Genomic DNA, 18,866 nt, shown 5'->3' with positions numbered 1-18,866 from the left:
AAGACTCAAGTCATAAACTATATTGCTGCATTGTTCAAAAGAATCTGATCCCATTAGGGAACGCACGTTTTTACTACATGAGATGAGATGACTGGGGAGCTTAAAGTGCTGAAAATTGCTCAACACTTTATTGCAGTGCCTTGTGTGTATCGCCATTGTGCTGTCATGTTCTGAAGCTGTTTGGGTGGTGAAAGAGATTGCAAATTTCCTAATATAATGATGTTGCTCCAACAATATGTATATTTGTCTTGTGTTTTCCTTCATTAATTTCACATTCTTTCTTTGGCTTAATTCCATCGATGAGGGTGTTGGATACTACAAAACAACAAGCCTTTATATTTGATCATTTGTCTTCCATTTCTTTTCATGTGTGTATGTTATAATCCTGAAATTTTGGTTTTCTTCTGGCCAAAAAAAAAAAATCCTGAAATTTTGGTTATTGTGCCTAAATTGTTTTGCATGGAGAAAATAATAAATCCAACAACTTTTAAATGACCAATGAATACTTTGCCTCTTAATTAAGTTCAGATTGTCATTGGCTATTGATTTTTTTTTAATCATGGTTGGTGTAATTACAAGTTCTATAAAAAAGTAGGTCTAATATAACATAATAGTTTACTGTTTTCTTGATTGTTAATTTATTCTTTCAAATACTAATTTTATATTAATTGATAATATCTTGTGAATAATTGCTAGAAATGCAGTGACGCAGAAGCTATTTTCTCTTTTTCCCCATGGTTTTTTTGATAAAAATGAATAAGCATAGGGGTAATTGGGTACAATTTTTTTTGGGTAGATAATCAAAAGCTATATTGCCACAATGAAATAAAGTTCAATATAAGAAATCAAATTAATACAATGTCTGAAAGACTGAAATCCATCACAAATGTTGCAAATAAAATAAGAAGTCCATGCAAGCTCCACAATTATTATATAATTACACAACTCCAGCACATATCAAGTAAAATAGAACTTCAAGTAAAAATGTATCTAATTTATATACATCTTTTTATTTTTTATTTTTTTAATAATCTTCGGGACACAAATCCAACACATCCTCACATACCACTTACTAAAACACAATTGCAGAAGAAGAATCCATTAGAAGATCCAAAGCTCATCATCACTCTTTTATTTTCTAATTTTCTGATTTGATCTTCAAGTCTGAAAAAAAAATGAATTAGCAGCTTAACTATCACATCAAAACAGTACATAAACAAAATAAAAACTAACAGCCTCATTTATTCTACACATCTTTTTTCAAAATTGCCACAAGATAATGCAGATTAAATTAGAGCTGATGATTTATAATGATGAGAACAATGTGTTAAAAATTTGTAAATAAGGAAACTTAATTACTCTGGGCCATAAGATAATTGGTGTGGCACCCTTCCAAATACATTCCAACTCTTGTTAGATCTTTCAACCATATGGATCTTTCAAAATTAATTCACACAGCTCTAAAATGATCTTCAAATTAGTATGTTGAGCTGCTCCTGTTCCTCTCATTTTCACTTCCATGATCCTTTTTTTTCTTCCACTGCTTTCTATATGTAGAAATTCCAAGCTTAGGGAAAGGGTCAAGGCCATCACATGAACCCCAGCCCCCTCCCATCTCCCATCCTCCGTAAATTTGCATCGGAACTGCAGTGCCATTCAATGCCCAATTAATTTTTTTTATAAGTTAAAATTGTTTTAAAAAAATTAATTTTTAATAATATCAATTAAAAGTAAAATTATATGTTATGTTTTAGATTTTTAAAATTTAAATTGTATTTAAAAATATAAAATATTTTTTGAAAGATTGGATGTTAAAAATGTAAGGTATTTTAAATTTTTTATGATATAATTAATGTATTTTCTTAAAGCATACATAATAAATAAATTACTTTATATTTATTTTAAAATAAAATATCCTATTAAATAAGGGTAATTATATCGTTAGTATGTAGTGTGAATAGAAAGCTTTAAAATTTCATAGTAAAAAGATTGTTGTGTATTTACAAAACCTTAAATAGAAAAGGAATAGTGTATTGATTTTACGTAAGAATTACTTTATCATGAAAGCATTGTAGCTAGTACTCAAATTTCCTCTAAAAATGTGTCTCAATTTTGGCAACTTTGCCAGATTTAATTTATTTAGTTTGAGAAGCAATGGCCAATCCCCATGTTCTGCTTCTTCATCATCATCTTCATCAACTAGCCTCTCAAGTTCAGCGCAATCCATTATAATTATTGTCTCCAATGAAGGACAATGAGAAGCCAGAGAATAAGAGAACAACCTTTTCATCTTGTTGCAATGCCATATCTGAATCTCCCTAAGTTTGGGGAAGCAAATATCAGAAGAAGAAGATGAAAGGTTCTTAAGTGATTCTTCACAAAATGTTCCCTCCCATTCCTCACAGTTACATACTTCAAGTTCCCTCAACTCTGGGAGGCTTGTAAGGATAGCAAGAGAGAAGATATTTTTTAATCTTGGACAACCTCTCCAATTAACACTTTCAAGTCCATGGAGGCTTATAATTTTTGTAGGGCCCTTCTAAATACATTCCAACTCTGGTAGATCCTTCAACCATATAGAACACAATTCTGAATTTACCACCCTTATTCTTTCATTCTCATTTTTCTGTAAAGTATAATATTTAATGATTACATGACAATCGAAGAGATGATCAATATATGAATCACATCAAATTGAATGGTACTGTAACATTACAAATTAAACCCCCTTAATTTCACATATTTTGAAATTGTAACAACATAATATTTACTTAGATGAATTTTATTCAGTTAGACCTTCATATATTATCAAGCGCACAACATGAATATATATATATATATATATATATGATTATTTCAAATAAAAACAGTCATGGAAAAGTATTGTCCACAATAAAGAGTTGGTTCCAAAAACAATAACAAAAAAATATTTTGTTCACATCTAACCTTTATTACTAATACATATGAAAAACATTATAATTGACCCAATCCATGCATCAGTGGGAGCGACAATAAATTTTTGATTTTCTCTCCGAATAAGAAGACCGCTTTGTAGATGCAAAAACATTAAATAAAGATTGAAATAATTGTTTCCTGCAATTGAGGATATATTTTTATTAGTAACATATATTATTTGATAATAAACATGAATTTTTCAAATAAATTTAAAAGAGTATACATGCTAATTTTTAACAAGAAAAAAAGGCAGAGTGAAAAAAAAGGAAAAACCTCTTAAAAATATTCAAACGACAACATGACCTTCGTGACGCTCTCTAGAAAGTAAACCCAATCAATTTCACATATTTCTAATAGTGTAATATAATTAATTCACAATTACATTAATAATAATGTGTGGGGGGATGTGTAACTAGCAAATATTATATCTTTTTAGTTGCATGATTATTCAATGTCTACTATTACAACTATCTGTCATGAAAATATTGTGATATATGATTACATGAAATACATTAATTGTTGCATATTATTGTTAATATATATCTTTTTCTTAAACAAGAGCATGCATACTTTATGTTTCATGGTGTGTCTTTATATTGCGTGAATAGAAGGCTTTGAAATTTCATAATAAAAAGATTGTTATATATTTAGGAAACTTAAAATAGAAAAGAAATACTACATTGATTTCACATAAGACTTGCGTGTGTATCATGGGGGTATTCTGACTGGTACTCAAATTCTCCTCCAAAAATGTCTCTCAATTTCGGCAACCTTTCCAGATATAAATACTTCAGTTTGAGAAGCGATAGCCAATCCCTATGTGGTGCTTCTCCATCACTGTCTCAATCAACAAGCCTCTCAATTTTAGAGCAATTGTGAAAATAATTCCTCTAGTGAAGGACAATGAGAAGCTAGAGAATAAGAGAACAGTCTTTTCACTTTATTGCAACAGTCTATCTCAATCTTTCTAAGTTTGGGGAAGCAAACATCAAAAGAAGAAGATGAAAGGTTCTTAAGTGATTTTTCACAAAATATTCCCTCCCATTCCTTGCATTTAATTACTGCAAGTTATCTCAACTCTGGGAGGCTTGTAAGGATAGTAAGAGAGAAGATACTTTTTAATCTTGGACAATCTCACAAATCAACTCTTTCAAGTCTATGGAGGCTCACAATTTGTGTGGGGCCCTTCCAAATATATTCCAACTCTGCTAGATCTTTCAATGTTAATTCACACAACTTTAAAATGAGCATCGAATTAGGATCTTGTGCTTCTCCAGTTCCACTCACTTGCACTTCAAATATACCTTGCATTCTTTCACAACTCATAATTTGTAGAAATTTTAGACTTTGGAAAAGGGTCAAGGGCTTCTAATTCTGCAACTGCTCGAAGCTTGTTGTAATAACCCCCATATATGCTGTCTCACTTCCATTCCCCTATCAATGTATTCAAATTCAATTCATTAAGAAACGGACGTAGAGAGATTACAAAAATTAAAGATTGATATTCACTGTGCTGTCTCACTCTCATTTCCCTGTCAATATATTATAGATCAATGTATTTTTGTATTATGTGGATAGATTTTTGTATCAACTCCTTTATTTTAATTCACTACTTCCCACACTAACAAAATCAATAATACAAAAATTATCTCCTTCATCCCAAAAATATGACATCAAATATATCAAGCTTTGTTTGTAAATAAAATTAATTAGAGTTAAATACAGTGACCTTCTTCCATTTCGCTAATAAAATTGCAGACATCTCCCCTCTATTTTCAAAACCTACACTTTAATCCAATATTTAACAGTGTTAGGAATATTCTGATAAAGATTCTAAAATACTTAATTTTTTATTTATCTTAAAAATTTTAAAATTATTAATTTGCCCTCATGATCTAATTGTCTACTCTCTCTCCCAATTCAAAAAAAAAAACTTTAAATAATTAAGTATGTCAATATTTAAATAAATAATTTAAAAATTTTGTATTAAAATTAATGAAATTTTAAGAAAATAAACATAAATTATATTGAGTAATTTATTATATTAAATTCCTATTTCATAAATTTTTTAACCACATGTTTGAATATTATTTTAGCTAATTTATATATTTAATTTCCTAAAAAATTACTACATAAACAAATTTACATAATTGAAAAATTTTAAAATATAAATAAAAAAGAAAAAATATATGCATTAATTTATTTAAGTAATTTAAAGGGTTTTCAAATATTTGAAGAGCTGTATTTTGATATAACATATGAAACTTAATGATCAACTAATAGTTAGGTGAGTGAAAATAAAATAATAAAATCTTAAAAATAGAAATGATATCTGTTTTGTAACTATTCGTAGTATGTGAGGTTGTCATAGGTGTCAAAAATAAAAGTGAGATATCTGCAATTAAAAAAAATAAAATGAAGATAAGAGTATTTTACTTAATTAATTATTTGATAAAAATAAAATTTCCCTTATAAAAATAAGAATTGAGGAAAGAAATAAAAAATCTAGTTTGAAAATAATATTTTTATATTACAAAAAGAAAATGAAAATTTAAGTAGTTTAATCTTTAATACTTAGTGTAAATACTATATACAAAGATCCAAAAACTCATTGAATAAAAAATGAAATGACTATGGCCTATTGTGGAGGATATTTTTCTTAATACTTATATATATAAATATATATATATATATATATTATTTGAAGGCAAACATGAATTTTTTAAACAAAATTAAAATGAACAAGCTAATTTCTTTAATAAAAAAAAAGATGGCACGTCAATGAAAAAGAAAAAATTCCCCAAAACATTTGAAAATTTTAGTTAACCCACCTGTCAGCACCAATTCAAAATATACTAACCTCTATAAACTTAGTACAGCAAAAGAAGGAGGCACAGTATAAAAAAAGTGTTTTTATTTCAAATTTAAATAAAAGTCTAAAAAAATACATTAAAAAAACCATTTCAGTTTAAGTATGAGTAATTTATCGATAATACATCAATAGGAATTTTTAAAAAATAAAACAATCTTTAATAACTACTCCATTCCTTTTAAATATAAAACACGTTTTGCACAGTCTTAAAGTTTTACTCTATAAGGTACTTTATGAATTTTAAAGGAAAATTGATATCCTTTTTTTTTCCCTAAAATACTCTTAAAAACATATTAAAATGCCTTACCTCCTTTCATTATCATTACCATTTTTAGGAAAAAATTTACAGACAAAAAAAAAGAAGGGAAAAATTTAAAAACAAATTAAAATCTTAAAAATCTGATAGGTTCGTTCTTTTGATAGATGTGCATTGGGTAGAAATAATTTATATTTGAAATAGAGTGAGTACTAGGGCGTCAGGGTGAGCATCGATTTATACGGTGGTTTCACTATCAAATTTGACAAAACCGATCCAATGCGAACCAAACCAAACTGTATTTATAAACGGAATCGTGACCGAAACAAAATAAGATGGTTCAATTTAGTTTCTTAAATCGATTGTTCCAGAACACAGATAGAGTGACAGGATGCTGGCAGAAGAAAGTAAAAATGGAATTGAAAAATGTAAGCAAATAAGAAAATAGAAGAGGAGAGGAGAGGAAAAGAAGCAGCAATGAGCATAGAAAAATTATTGCTATTACAGCAAGTGAGAATCAATACAGTGACAAAAAACTTGAGCACAAGAGAAAGGGAAGAACAAATACAACATAGGAGAGGGAGAGAGTAGTGACAGCTAGGGAAAACTGAGAAAGTATGAGGGAGTGCCTGACGAACTGATGGTTGAAGGAGAGAATGGCAACATGAGGAAGAGAGGCTTGACCACTTGAGGGTGTGAGTTAGAGGCTAAGGTGTGAGGTAGAAGATGAGAGTCCTTCTCATATTTGAGGCTTAGGGTTAATTAGATGATTTGGGCTAATGGCTCTTTTGGGCTTCTCGTTAAGTAGTATTAAACATTTTAGGCTTATGGGCTTAAGGTCCTCATTTCATTTGAATATAAATTTAAAACTAAAAATAACCTTTGTAAAATACAAAAAATAAATATTATTTTTTAAAAAAATATTTTTTATTTCAATTTGTTCAGCCCGTATGGTTTCTTCCTCCTCAGAACCAAACTAAACTGTTTAAACTAAACTTTTTTTGAGAAAAAACCAAAATGAACATTTAAACCCAACAAAACCGAACCAAATAGATCAAACCTAATTTGGTTCAGTTCAGTTTTGCTCACCTCTAGTGATGGCTATGATAAAAATTTGAAACCAAAAAATATATCAAAAAGTCATCTTCTTGACCAAAAATATAAAATAAAATATATAAAATGCTGCGTTAAAAAGTAATTAAATGAAAAAAATAGTAAGAAACTTGGAAAGCTCAAAAAAAGCTCAAGAAGTAGTAATATTTTGTGTGAAAATTATTATTTAATATACTAGTCCATATAAGTACTTTTCACAATGTATTGGGTTAGAAATTGTAATGATAATTTCTTTGACAAAAAAAAGGTTAAAATAACTAGCTAGAGAGATGAGAGAGAATAATTGATTATTTTATTTCAGTTCAAAAATTGTTAAAAGGATTTAAAAGTCATACATCAAAAGAAAAGCAACAAATTCTATTTACAAATAATATTTTAAAATTTTGTATTAAAATTAATGATTTTTTAAAATAAACATAATTATATTGAGTAATTTATTATATTGAAGTCTTATTTTATAAACTTTTTAACTACATTTTAAATATTATTTTAGCCAATTTATGTATAAATATGTTTACATAATTAAAAATCTTAAATATAAATAAAAAAGTAAAACACATACATGCATTAATTTTTTTTTTAGTAATTTGAATAATTTTTAAACAATACTGATATTTAAATAAGGATATTTCAGTCCAATGAATGTGACTTAACGATCAATTAACAGATAGGTGGATGAAAATAAAATTTTAAAAATAAAGAAAATGTTTGTATTTTGTGACTATTCATGCTAGAGAAAGTTCATATAGGTTTCAAAAATAGAGGAAAGATATTTGTAATTAAGATAACATAGATAGGAGATCATAGCATTTTACTCAATCAATTATTTGATAAAAAAATATAAAAATACGAATTCATATGCGGAAAGAAATAACAAATGCAGTTTGATAAATAATATTTTTATATTACAAAAAGAAAATGAAAACTTAAGAAATAGTTTAATCTTTAATATGTAGTGTAAATACTAAATACAGTAAAATTTCATAATAAGAACAATGTCATATGGTTGAAAATAATTAAATAAAAAAAGTGAAATGACTATTGCCTATTGTCGAGGATATTTTTTTAATACTAATATATATGTAATTTGAAGTCAACCATGATTTTTCAAACAAAATTAAAAAGTGAACATGCCAATTTTTTTTATAAAAAAAGATGCATGGTTGGTCACCACTGAGAGAGGAAAATTCATCAAAATATTTGAAAACTTTAGCTAACCCATCTGTCAACACTAGTTCACAATATATTAGCATCTATGAACTTGCAACTCTTCAAGAGCGGCAGAAAAAAGAGGCACAATGAAAAAGTGTTTTTTTATTTCAAATTCAAATGAGAGCATAGCAAAAATACATTAAAAAAAATCAAGAAAACATTGCACTCAAAGTATGGATAATTCATCGATAATACATCAACACGTATTTTAAAAATAAACAACCTTTAATAATAAGTATGCTACATTCCTTTCAAAGATATGCAAGACACGTTTTGAATAGTCTTACATACTAAAATATAAGACAATTTATGGATTTTAAAGAGAAATTGATGTCTTTTTTTTTTCTAAAATACTTCACTTACCTCCCTTCATTACTATTTCTCATGAATTTAAAGAAAGGAAAAATTAAAAGACAAATTAAAATCTTAATCGCCTAATGGGTTACCTTCTTTTGAAAGATGTGCATTGGGTTAAAAAAAAACTTATATTTGAAATAGGGTGAGTACTAGCCATGATAAAATTTGATGAAAAAAAAAAATCATTACCAAAATACAAAAATAAAATATATAAAGTGTTGCATTAAAAAGTAATGAAATGGAAAAAAATTATTAAGAAACTTAGAAAGCTCAAAAGTTGTTCAAGAAGCAATAGCATTTTGCATGAAATTTTTTTTAACATACTAGTCTATATAAGTGCTTTTCAAAATGTAGTGTTAGAAATTGTAATGCATTTTTTTTTTGGGAGAAAAGTTAAAATAACTAGTCAGCGAGATAAGGAAGAAGAATTGATTATTTGACTTGACTCCAAAATTTGAGAAAAAGGATACAAAGTTCATGTATCAAAAGAAGGGGAAAAAAACAAATTCAATTTACGAGCAATATTTCATTCTTTGAAAATTAAATCAAAAGGCAATTTTTTATACGGTGCATCAATATGGATTATTATTTCTAATAACTAATGTTACAAAGGTACTTCATATTTAAAAGGGATTTTATAGATAGCACTTACGTATGAAAAACCTTGCATATCATAAAAGGACTGCCCTGGGTGTAGTAGTTGATCCTCATATGGTAAGTCTTCATCATCATCTCCACCGATGAGCCTCTCAAGTTCAGAGCAACCTGTATTCTCAATTCCTCTAGTGAAGGACAATGGCAAGCAAGAGAATAAGGGAATAGCCATTTCACTTTGCCGCAATCACATATACGAAGTTCCCTCAACTTTGGTAGGCTTGTAACAGTGGCGTTGGTGAAGATGCAATTTCTCAATTCAAGACAAGTTTCTATACTTAGCTCTTGTAACACTGGGAGAGATTTGATAGATGCATCTTGAAACAACTGTTCAAGATTTCTCATTTCCTTCAACATTAAAGTAATTAGGCAGGAGAATACTTGTTTTGTTTGAAGATGGTTGCCATCAAAGTTATCAACGATAAACCTTTTCTTTGGGTAGTGTAAAACCACTAAGTGCTTTATCTCTAAATTTAGATCTTTATGATCCCACATACAATTCTCCAACCAAAGATAGTTTGCTCTAAGAATGAGGTCTTTCATTGACGAACCTAGAGCATGGACTTTGAAGCCTTATATACATAAAGCTCTTAAGGCTTCAATACAACCATCAAAATATTCTAGAAAAGGACGTTGATATATACTTAAACTACATTTGGAGTCATCAATAACATACCTATTCAATCCTGAAAGAGGGAAACTTGCTAGGATGGTAGATTCATTATCCCAAAAGTATAATTCTTGAAGCTGCTCACATCTTCTAATTAATTCTAAAGAGCATTTCTTGACTTTACAATCAAACACATCTAAAAGTTTTAACTTTTTCATTTGTATAATTCCAGCAGGTAGTTCATCAAATTCAGAACTACACAAGTCAAAAATCTCCAATCTTTTAAGTTCACCTAAGAAAGAAATGTCACCCAATATTTTTCCCCTAAGGGATAATGTGTGAAAATTTGTTAATGACACAATTGATTGTAGAACTGAACATTTAATTTTTTTCCTTCCAAGAATCCTAAGACATCCATTTAAAGCTAAATGTTATAAGGGCTAAGACTTTTAGTGCTTCTGTCCCTCCAAGATGATCAATGAACCCTTGAGGATGAAGTAGCAAAATATCAAGTGTTGGAGAATGCAATTGATTAGAAAGCTTGAAATTCTCATCCAAATTCCACAATGACAATGCCTTTGTATCTTTCAAACTTTGATGTTTATCTAACATGCTTGAAACAATACTTCTATTGACCAGAACTACTTGAGAAGTTTTCTTTGCAATCCATAAGGCTACATCTCAAACTACATTGTGCAATTTTACATGAGCCTGCTGATTGGTAGGCATTAACAAATAAGAATCTAACAACCTCTCAATAATGACTAAAATCTCATTCCTGGCATCCTCCATCATATCAATATTATCACTTAGCTCAAGAGTCTCTATGCCAAAATGAATTAAATCGTCTACATGGATCCTTAGGAAACATAGAGCACAATAAGAAGAAGGACTTGGCTAGTTGACTCGACAAATTGTTATAACTTGGTTCAAGCACTGCATAAAGGCTCCTCAAATCTTCTTCAATATCTAGATATATGGGATGTTGTAGCCTTAGTAGAGTTGACTTCCACACTTGAAGACTCTTTCCTTTTACCATGCTTCCCACAATCACAGTTGCTATAGGCAGAGCCTTACACTCATCAACAATCTTCCTTCCAATGCCATCAAAGTCATCATTCAAGACATTGATTATGTTAGCACAAATCCTGAACAAAGTCCATGCCTCTTCCTCTTTTAAGAGAGGTAGTTTAGTTATACTCTCACAATCCATAAAGACACATACCTCATGAAGGCGAGTGGTTAACAAGACACAACAACCTTCATTAAGTGGAATGCCAATTTCTTCAAGGCTTAGTTTGCTCTAGATGTCATCCAAGATTATTAGAGTCTTCTTATTTTTTAATGCATGAGATAACTTTTCTACTCTTTGAGACTACAGCTGCTCCTTTAATTCTAAACCAATTTACTCTGCTATGTCCTGTCGAATTTTCAGCAGATTGGGAGGTTTTGAAACAACTGCCATGACAACATTGTCAAAAAGCTTTAATTCTGTGATCTTGAGACCTACTTTTTTAGCCAAGGTGGTTTTACCTGAGCCCTCGATTCCATAAAGCCCAACCATCTTGTTCTTGCCATCTTTAATGGCCTCTAGAAGACCATTGTATGCTGATTTCCTTGAGTTGAATTCCACGAAACCCTTGGAAGAAAATTCAGGCATGCCTGAAAGTAGGATCGGCAGGGAAAATGGCTCAAAGTTGGAATGTGTTTCGAGCTCCTTCATCTGTTTAGCCAGATCATCCATTTTTTTAGCTAAAGAATACCTATGTGGCATGTTCAAACACTTGTTTGCTCCTCCTGCTTCAAGCTCATGTTGCAGCTTTTGCACCTGCCTCTAAGATAGCTTGAACGTCATGCAACCACTTCTTCACGGATGGCATTATCTCTTCAATTTTTCGATTAGCTTCTTCCTTACGCTTTTCCATGTCTGCTAGTTTCACCTCCAGGTCTTCTCTTGCTTTCTTAAAATGCCCAATGAATTGGTTGAAGAAGAACAAATAACGAGCACCACATGAAATTGGATACCATAGACACCCTGCAAGCTTGGTCGCAATGCAACTCCTAATCCCTTCCATCTATTAATGCTATCACATATAGCAATTAATTAGTTAATATTGCTGTTAGTAGTGCACATATGATACACAGACATAGACACACACACACACACACAACATTTTTTAAATTCCTTTTTTTGGAAACTAATTAATTTATATTACTGGATAATAAACACTGATTTTTCATCATGGCAATTTTCAATTAAAAAGAAGGAAAATAGTTTATATTTGTATAGATGAATTATAAATATTAAATACTGGCCTATCTTATTAAATAAAGTATGCATATATGTATATATCATCTACAAACAAATCAAATTCTCTCATTAAGTTACCTGTAATGTGAAGTGATGATAACTTTGGCAATATTTTTTGAATCGAACAGAAGAAAGAAGTAAACAAATTGATACTGTCTTGCAAGAAAGAATTAATTGTAATTAACTACAGAATAAGGTTTATTCTTTAAAAAAACTGAGTTGTACTAATTAGTTATTCCTAATTTCTACAATTAAGTGCTATGATATAACGGCCAATGCAGAGAGATGATAACTAAAACTAGATAATGAGAATGCAAGAAAAAGCAGGAATTCTCAAGAAACAAATAAACAATGACTATTTCACTGAACTAACATAATGATGTCATTAAGTGTTCACGTTTGTCCCGAGCCGGCCCGACACTATCCCGTTCATATTGAAACGAGTCTATCTCAGCCCAAAAAAATGAAATGGGGCTTTGCAGGATAGGGCAGGACTCAAGGCTAGCTTAGATGTCCCGTCACAAATATAATATACATAACATTATTTTTCTTAAGGAATTTCAATTTCTACAAAATTATTAATGTAAATTTATTTATCTTATATTCTGTTATTTACCTGTAAACTGATGACTATTTTGGTGTTTTTTTTTTCTTTAGGTGAGGCAAAACAAGAATTAATGGAAGCAAATCAGAAGGATGATGATCATTGGAACTGCTTCTGAAAAAAAAGGAAAAGAAACAATAGTGTAAACTATGAGCCTTTAAATAGAAAAATTATATAAAAAGTACAAAAAACATTATTCTTTACTTGAATCTATATGTAATATAACATGGCTCTTCAAATGTCACTAGATTATACTTATTACAAATCCTCACCGAATTATACCAAAAAAAAAATCATTTTTCGATGTATTTCAATATAAAATCTGCCCACACATTCCGAGGCATTTTTTGTGAGTAAAATTAACCAAAGATAAATATAATTCAAAATACCTCATTATTTTCAAAACTCGTGATTATTAATTAACGCCTCATTTTAAATTTATTTTTCATCATATTTCCAAATCAAGCAATTTTTTGTAATAACTGATATTTACGCAACAGAAAGAGAAATTTCCTGTATAATATGAGAGGGAAAATGCAATCTCATATTATAAATATAAAATCAATCATGTAAAAAATTAAAAAAGTATTCATCCTACTGTTATATTTTTTCACCAAATAATGTATCTAAATAACGACATGAAAATTAACATGCATGTAATTTACTTCTATTCCAATGCTACATGTAAGATAAAGAAATGATATTTTGATAATAAGTAATAGGATTTGATGATAATTTTAATACCTTTTGAGCCAGAAACCAATGCAGAAAGATAATAGCTGAAACTAATTAATTATGAAAGTACGAGAAAAGCAGCAATATTCTCAAGTTCAACCGTATAACGGGAAATCATAAACAACAACGTAAAGTTATCAACACTCTTTAAAAATGATATAAAAAATGGATACTTTTTTTCTTAAACAAAATTGAAATTATTTCCTGTGATTTCCAAAAACTGAGTACTAGAAAGTATATAACTCAGCCCAAAAGCATTGTAAAATTAAGTATTATTCACATAATTATTAAAAAAATTTAAGTGGAAAAATTCTTTGTATATTTATGGATATGATTTTTTTTATAACCAGAAGGCCTAGCAAACAACTAAAATGAAATAAAAAAATATAAAATATTTGTCCATTTAGTTACCTCAAACTCTGCAATCAAATTAGATAGAAAAAGAATTGGCCGAGGTGACCGTGGAATCAAATTGCGTGAGATGACCACCTTCAAGAAAGAAAGAAACAATGAATCACTTAATCTAGACTACAATATTTCATATATGGGTCTTAAATTTTAAAGAGTTCAATATTTACAAATTCATTATTTTGAAATATTCAAAAGAAAGAAACAAAAAAACTCAAAATTTAGGATTCGTTTGTTTTCAGTTTTTAAAAACTGTTTTTTTATTTTGAAAGCAGAAAAATTTAAACGCTTGCTTGGATAAGTGTTTTTGATTTAAATTGTTTTTAAAACTGTTTTTTTCCTTTTTAAAACAAAAAAATAGGAACAATTTCAAATTGTTTTCATTTTATTTTTAAAATACACTACATTTGATTATTAAAAATTACAGTTATCTTAATTAATTTTTATCATAAATCACCACCATTAATTGCCTATAACTATTACTATCAGTTTTTTTCACTTTTAAAAATATTTTTAAATTAATATAACCAAATAAATTTTCATTTTGTTTTGCTTTGAAAAACAATTTTAAAAACTGTATTAAAAAATAATTTTTAAAAATAAAAAATGAAAATAGAAACAAACAGGCCCTTAATTTTTTTATTGTTCTCTTTCACCAAACTTCAAATTAAAAGTTAGCATAAATAACTTTAAATTGATAGATGATAATTACACAATCCAGATTCTTCATTTTCATTATCATCATCCCAATGGCCAAAAATGCTCAAACATCCTTTTCCCCCTCCCAACCATATACTCCCAAAAAAAAAAAAAAAATATAATTGTCAGTCTCTATAATTTTATTAAGTTTTACTTTTAATTCTTATAATTTTTTCAGTATTTTTAATTTTTATCATTTTAAAAAAATTGGTGATGTTTGTTTTTCAAGTCCTTATAGTTTTTATTTTTTTAGTGTTTTTAGTCTTTATAAGAATTAAAAATACTTAAAAAAACTATAGGGACTAAAAGAAAAATTCAATGAAACTATAAGGAACAAAAATTATATTTTCTTGAAAAATAAAATAGATCAAATGTTCTCTTAGCTTGTTAAAGGACATGTAAAGTATCAACATGCAAAACAAACAAATTATATAATTCTGTTATTTACCTTTAATATGAATGGATGATTAGAAGGATGAGGGCTTGATCTTCTTCTGAAAATACAAACAAAAGTGTAAACAAATTTGAGGCTTCAAGTAAATAAACAAAATTTCTTCACTACAAGAAATTATTCTTTGAAAACCAAAAACAAAAAAACAAAAGAATCTCCAGGCTAGCTAATATTTGCCAGTGAGATATACAGGCAACCTTGAAGAACATGATTGATGCTGCCGGTACGTATAGTGACTGAAATGGATTTTGGGAACTTAAAGAAGGCAATGAATTAATGACTTAGGATAAGCATATAAAGGAGAGATGGACGAATGAATATATATATATATATATATATATATATGAGATAAGAATTTGTTCTTTGCTTGAGATCTTGAATGATTGACATACCAGTTCCAAAGTTCAAGTAAGATATATATTCATTTATTAATGTTACTTCAAAAGTTATTCCATGCATTTTGACTGCTTTGGCTTTGCTGTATTGAATATGTTGCTTTCATTTGGTTTATTCTCTGCGTTTATTAGTCTTTCCTTGAGCAAGAAAATGAAAGTGTATGGGCTTGTTTTGTTTTGTTCTATTTTTATTATTTTTAAAAACTATTTTGTAAACAAATTTTTAAAAACTATTTTCTCAAAACAAAACAAAATGAAAATCTAGGCATCTAGCTACTTGATTATGTTAATTTGAAACAAATTAGTTAAAAAATGACTAATAATAATGATTGGCATTAATGGTGATGAACTACGTTAATAATTGATCATAACTTCAGATGTAATATATTTTAAAAATTAAAAAAATGAAAACAACTCTAAGATGTTTTCATTTAAAAAAAGAATAATTTTAAAAATATTTAAATCCAAAACACAAGCTAAAATTTTTTTAAAAAAATAAAAAAGCCTTTGTTTATTTGGGGCCCACAGTAAATGTTAGTTGTTTAGCTCCAATATATAAAAATGAAAAACCAGCAAGTGTTAAGTGTAGTGAAAGTGATTAGTCTCTCACAACATAATGAATTAAAATTTGAATTTCTGTTGAAAGGTGCTCACATTTAGTACCCAATACTATTTTGAATAAGATTATTTTTAGTAGAAAGATACTTGTAAATGAAAAAAAAAAAAGCATATAAAAATGAAGAAAGATGGTGGCAGATGCTTCAGCCAAAACTGGCTTTATGCTCTTTAGATTTTTATTGCACTGTCCCATGCTTTGTAACGTTCTTATTTTATTTTTTTTAATGGAAAGGCAAGCCTGAGGCTTGGTGAAAAGTACAACAAACTAACGTTCTTAATTATTCACACAAGAGTGTTTAGTATTTAAAATTTTTTTGATACAATTTTTCATTTAATTAACAATTAAAAATGGTGCAATATTTCCCTTATATGCATATATTTATTCATCCATTCATTCATTCATCTCTCTTTTATATGACAAGAATTTGCTCTTTGCTTGAGATCTTGAATGATTCAGATACCAATTCCAAAGTTCAAGTAAGATATATATTCATTTATTAATGTTACTTTGAAAGTTATTCCATGCATTTTGACTGCTCTAGGTTTGTTGTGTTGAATATGTTGCTTTCATTTGGTTTATTCTCTGCGTTTATTAGTCTTTCCTTGAGCAAGAAAATGAAAGTTTTTATGGACTTGTTTGATTCTATTCTCATTCTTTTATTTTTTTAAAACTATTTTGTAAACAAATTTTTAAAAACTATTTCTCAAAACAAAACAAAATGAAAATCTAGCTACTTGATTATGTTAATTTGTAAAAAAAAAATTAGTTAAAAAAATGACTGATAATGGTAATTGGCAGTAATTAATAGTGATGAACTATGATAGTGATTGATCATAACTAAAGGTAACTTATCAGATGTAATATACTTTAAAAATTAAAAAAAAATGAAAACAGATAGAAGATGTTTTCATTTTCTTTTTTTTAAAACAAAAAATAGAATAATTGTAAAAATATTTAAATCCAAAATGCTTGCTGAAAAATTTTTATTTAAAAAAACCCTTATTTTTTCTATTTGGGGGCCCGAAATAACAAACGTTAGATGTTTAGCTTCAACATATAAAAATGAAAAACTAACCAATGTTGGACATAGTGGAAGTGGTTAATTTATCATAATATAATGAATTAAGGTTCAAATTTTTGTTAAAAGGTGCCCACATTTAATACCTAATACTGTTTTAAATAAAATTGTTTTTGATAAAAAGATACTTGTGAGTAACTAAAAAAAACATACAAAAATGAAGACAATGATGCTTTAGCCAAAACTGGCTTTATGCCCCTTGGATTTTTATTGTACTGTCCCACACTTTGTGATGTTCTTGATTATTCACACAAATGTGTCTAGTATTTTAAATTCTTTTGATGCAATTTTTCATTCAAAAATTAAAAATAGTACAATTTTATTACTCACCGTTAATAAATATTAAATTTGACCATTTGATCAAAAAAATTATAAAAAAGGACAAATAAATGACAAATAAATATCTAATTAAAAATTAACATTGATCAAGTCTCCTAAATTATTGTTATTTATAATCAATAAAACTTCTGCAAGATTCCAGTTTCATCATCTTGTGGGTTCCCCTTCTTGAGTAGGGTGACTTTTGTCTCAGAAATGTTTGTCATTCGCTTGTTGAAATTTTTTGTAAATTAGTATTAACCAATTGAACATATTTTATTTATATTGTTAATTTATAATTAATAAGCATTATTTTACTTCACCACTTTTTTTTAAAGAAAATCTTCCACCTTCTCGTATGTAAGTTTTGTGGGTGGTGGCGCTCAATTTCTAAGTGTTTGGTTTAATGGAAAGAAGAAGACGCTGAACTGAAATATTTTCAAATTTATTTATAGATTTTGTTTATATGTACAAATAATTGCCTAGTTTCTTGGGATGATGCTCAATTAAAATAGGGTTAAAGGATAAAGTTGTTTTTAAATTATACTCCCTCTATTTTTATATATAAGAGAACAAAACTGTATTACACAGTTTAAGAAAGTTAATTAATTATAATAATTATGTTTAAAAATAAAAAATTAGACTAAAATACTCTATGTTAATCAACATAAGCATGCATTAATTATTTTTTCTTAATATAAATTATGAAAGGTGATTTAAAAAATATAATAAATATTTATTGAAATATGTGATTTTGCTTATATAAAAAAAGCAAAAAGTGATAGTTTCTTTTATAAATAAAAACAGAGTGAGCAGGTTGTTTGAAATTTTAAACTCATTTTTAATGTAATGTTTCTTTTTAACACTTCAAAATGGTACAATATTTCCAATGCTGTCTAGATTTAACCATTCAATGAAGATTTGCTATCATATATTTGGGGGGGAGGGGGAGGGGAGTAAAATCCTAACATAATATTCCAACTTCAAATGATCAAGAGATAAGGTACTCAACTGCTTGTCTAAATTTAGAGCCAATTTGTTTTATGAAAACATTCAATAAAATTACCACATTCAATAAAATTACCAAGTTTTGTTATATCAACACACAAGTTAATTATTCCAAAGCATAAGACCAGTGAAAAATGAATTAACGAAGGGTCATGTGGATTTTCAGAATACCCAGAATAAAAGCAACCTCAATGCTTAGCAAAATCCTATG

General features: G+C 28.1%; 1 protein-coding gene across 4 annotated transcripts; it reads right to left on the bottom strand.

The window, feature by feature from the left end:
• Positions 1–3,885: 3,885 nt before the first annotated feature.
• Positions 3,886–15,540, bottom strand: LOC129317855 (uncharacterized). 4 transcript variants are annotated; one of them, XR_008595067.1, is made up of 6 exons: positions 15,435–15,540; positions 15,235–15,280; positions 14,091–14,168; positions 12,957–13,058; positions 9,418–12,113; positions 3,898–4,389 (listed from the first exon to the last, which is right to left on the bottom strand). XR_008595067.1 is itself a non-coding variant. In XM_054962257.1 (2 exons), the coding sequence occupies exons 1-2, from the start codon at positions 9,960–9,962 to the stop codon at positions 4,314–4,316; spliced, it is 621 nt and encodes a 206-aa protein (XP_054818232.1). In that variant the 5' UTR covers positions 9,963–12,411; the 3' UTR covers positions 3,886–4,313. The 4 variants fall into 4 exon arrangements, 1 of the variants encoding a protein (XP_054818232.1); XR_008595068.1 differs by lacking the exon at positions 12,957–13,058; XR_008595069.1 differs by lacking the exons at positions 12,957–13,058; positions 14,091–14,168; positions 15,235–15,280; positions 15,435–15,540 and adding an exon at positions 12,419–12,950.
• Between the last annotated feature and the right edge of the window lie 3,326 nt (positions 15,541–18,866).

The sequence above is a fragment of the Prosopis cineraria genome, unplaced genomic scaffold (assembly GCF_029017545.1).
Source record: "Prosopis cineraria cultivar Desert tree isolate PC_DT_omini unplaced genomic scaffold, ASM2901754v1 PC8, whole genome shotgun sequence".
Taxonomy (NCBI): Eukaryota; Viridiplantae; Streptophyta; class Magnoliopsida; order Fabales; family Fabaceae; genus Prosopis; species Prosopis cineraria.
Note: the sequence above shows the minus strand (reverse complement) of the source record. Positions and strands in the feature narration are given on the sequence as shown.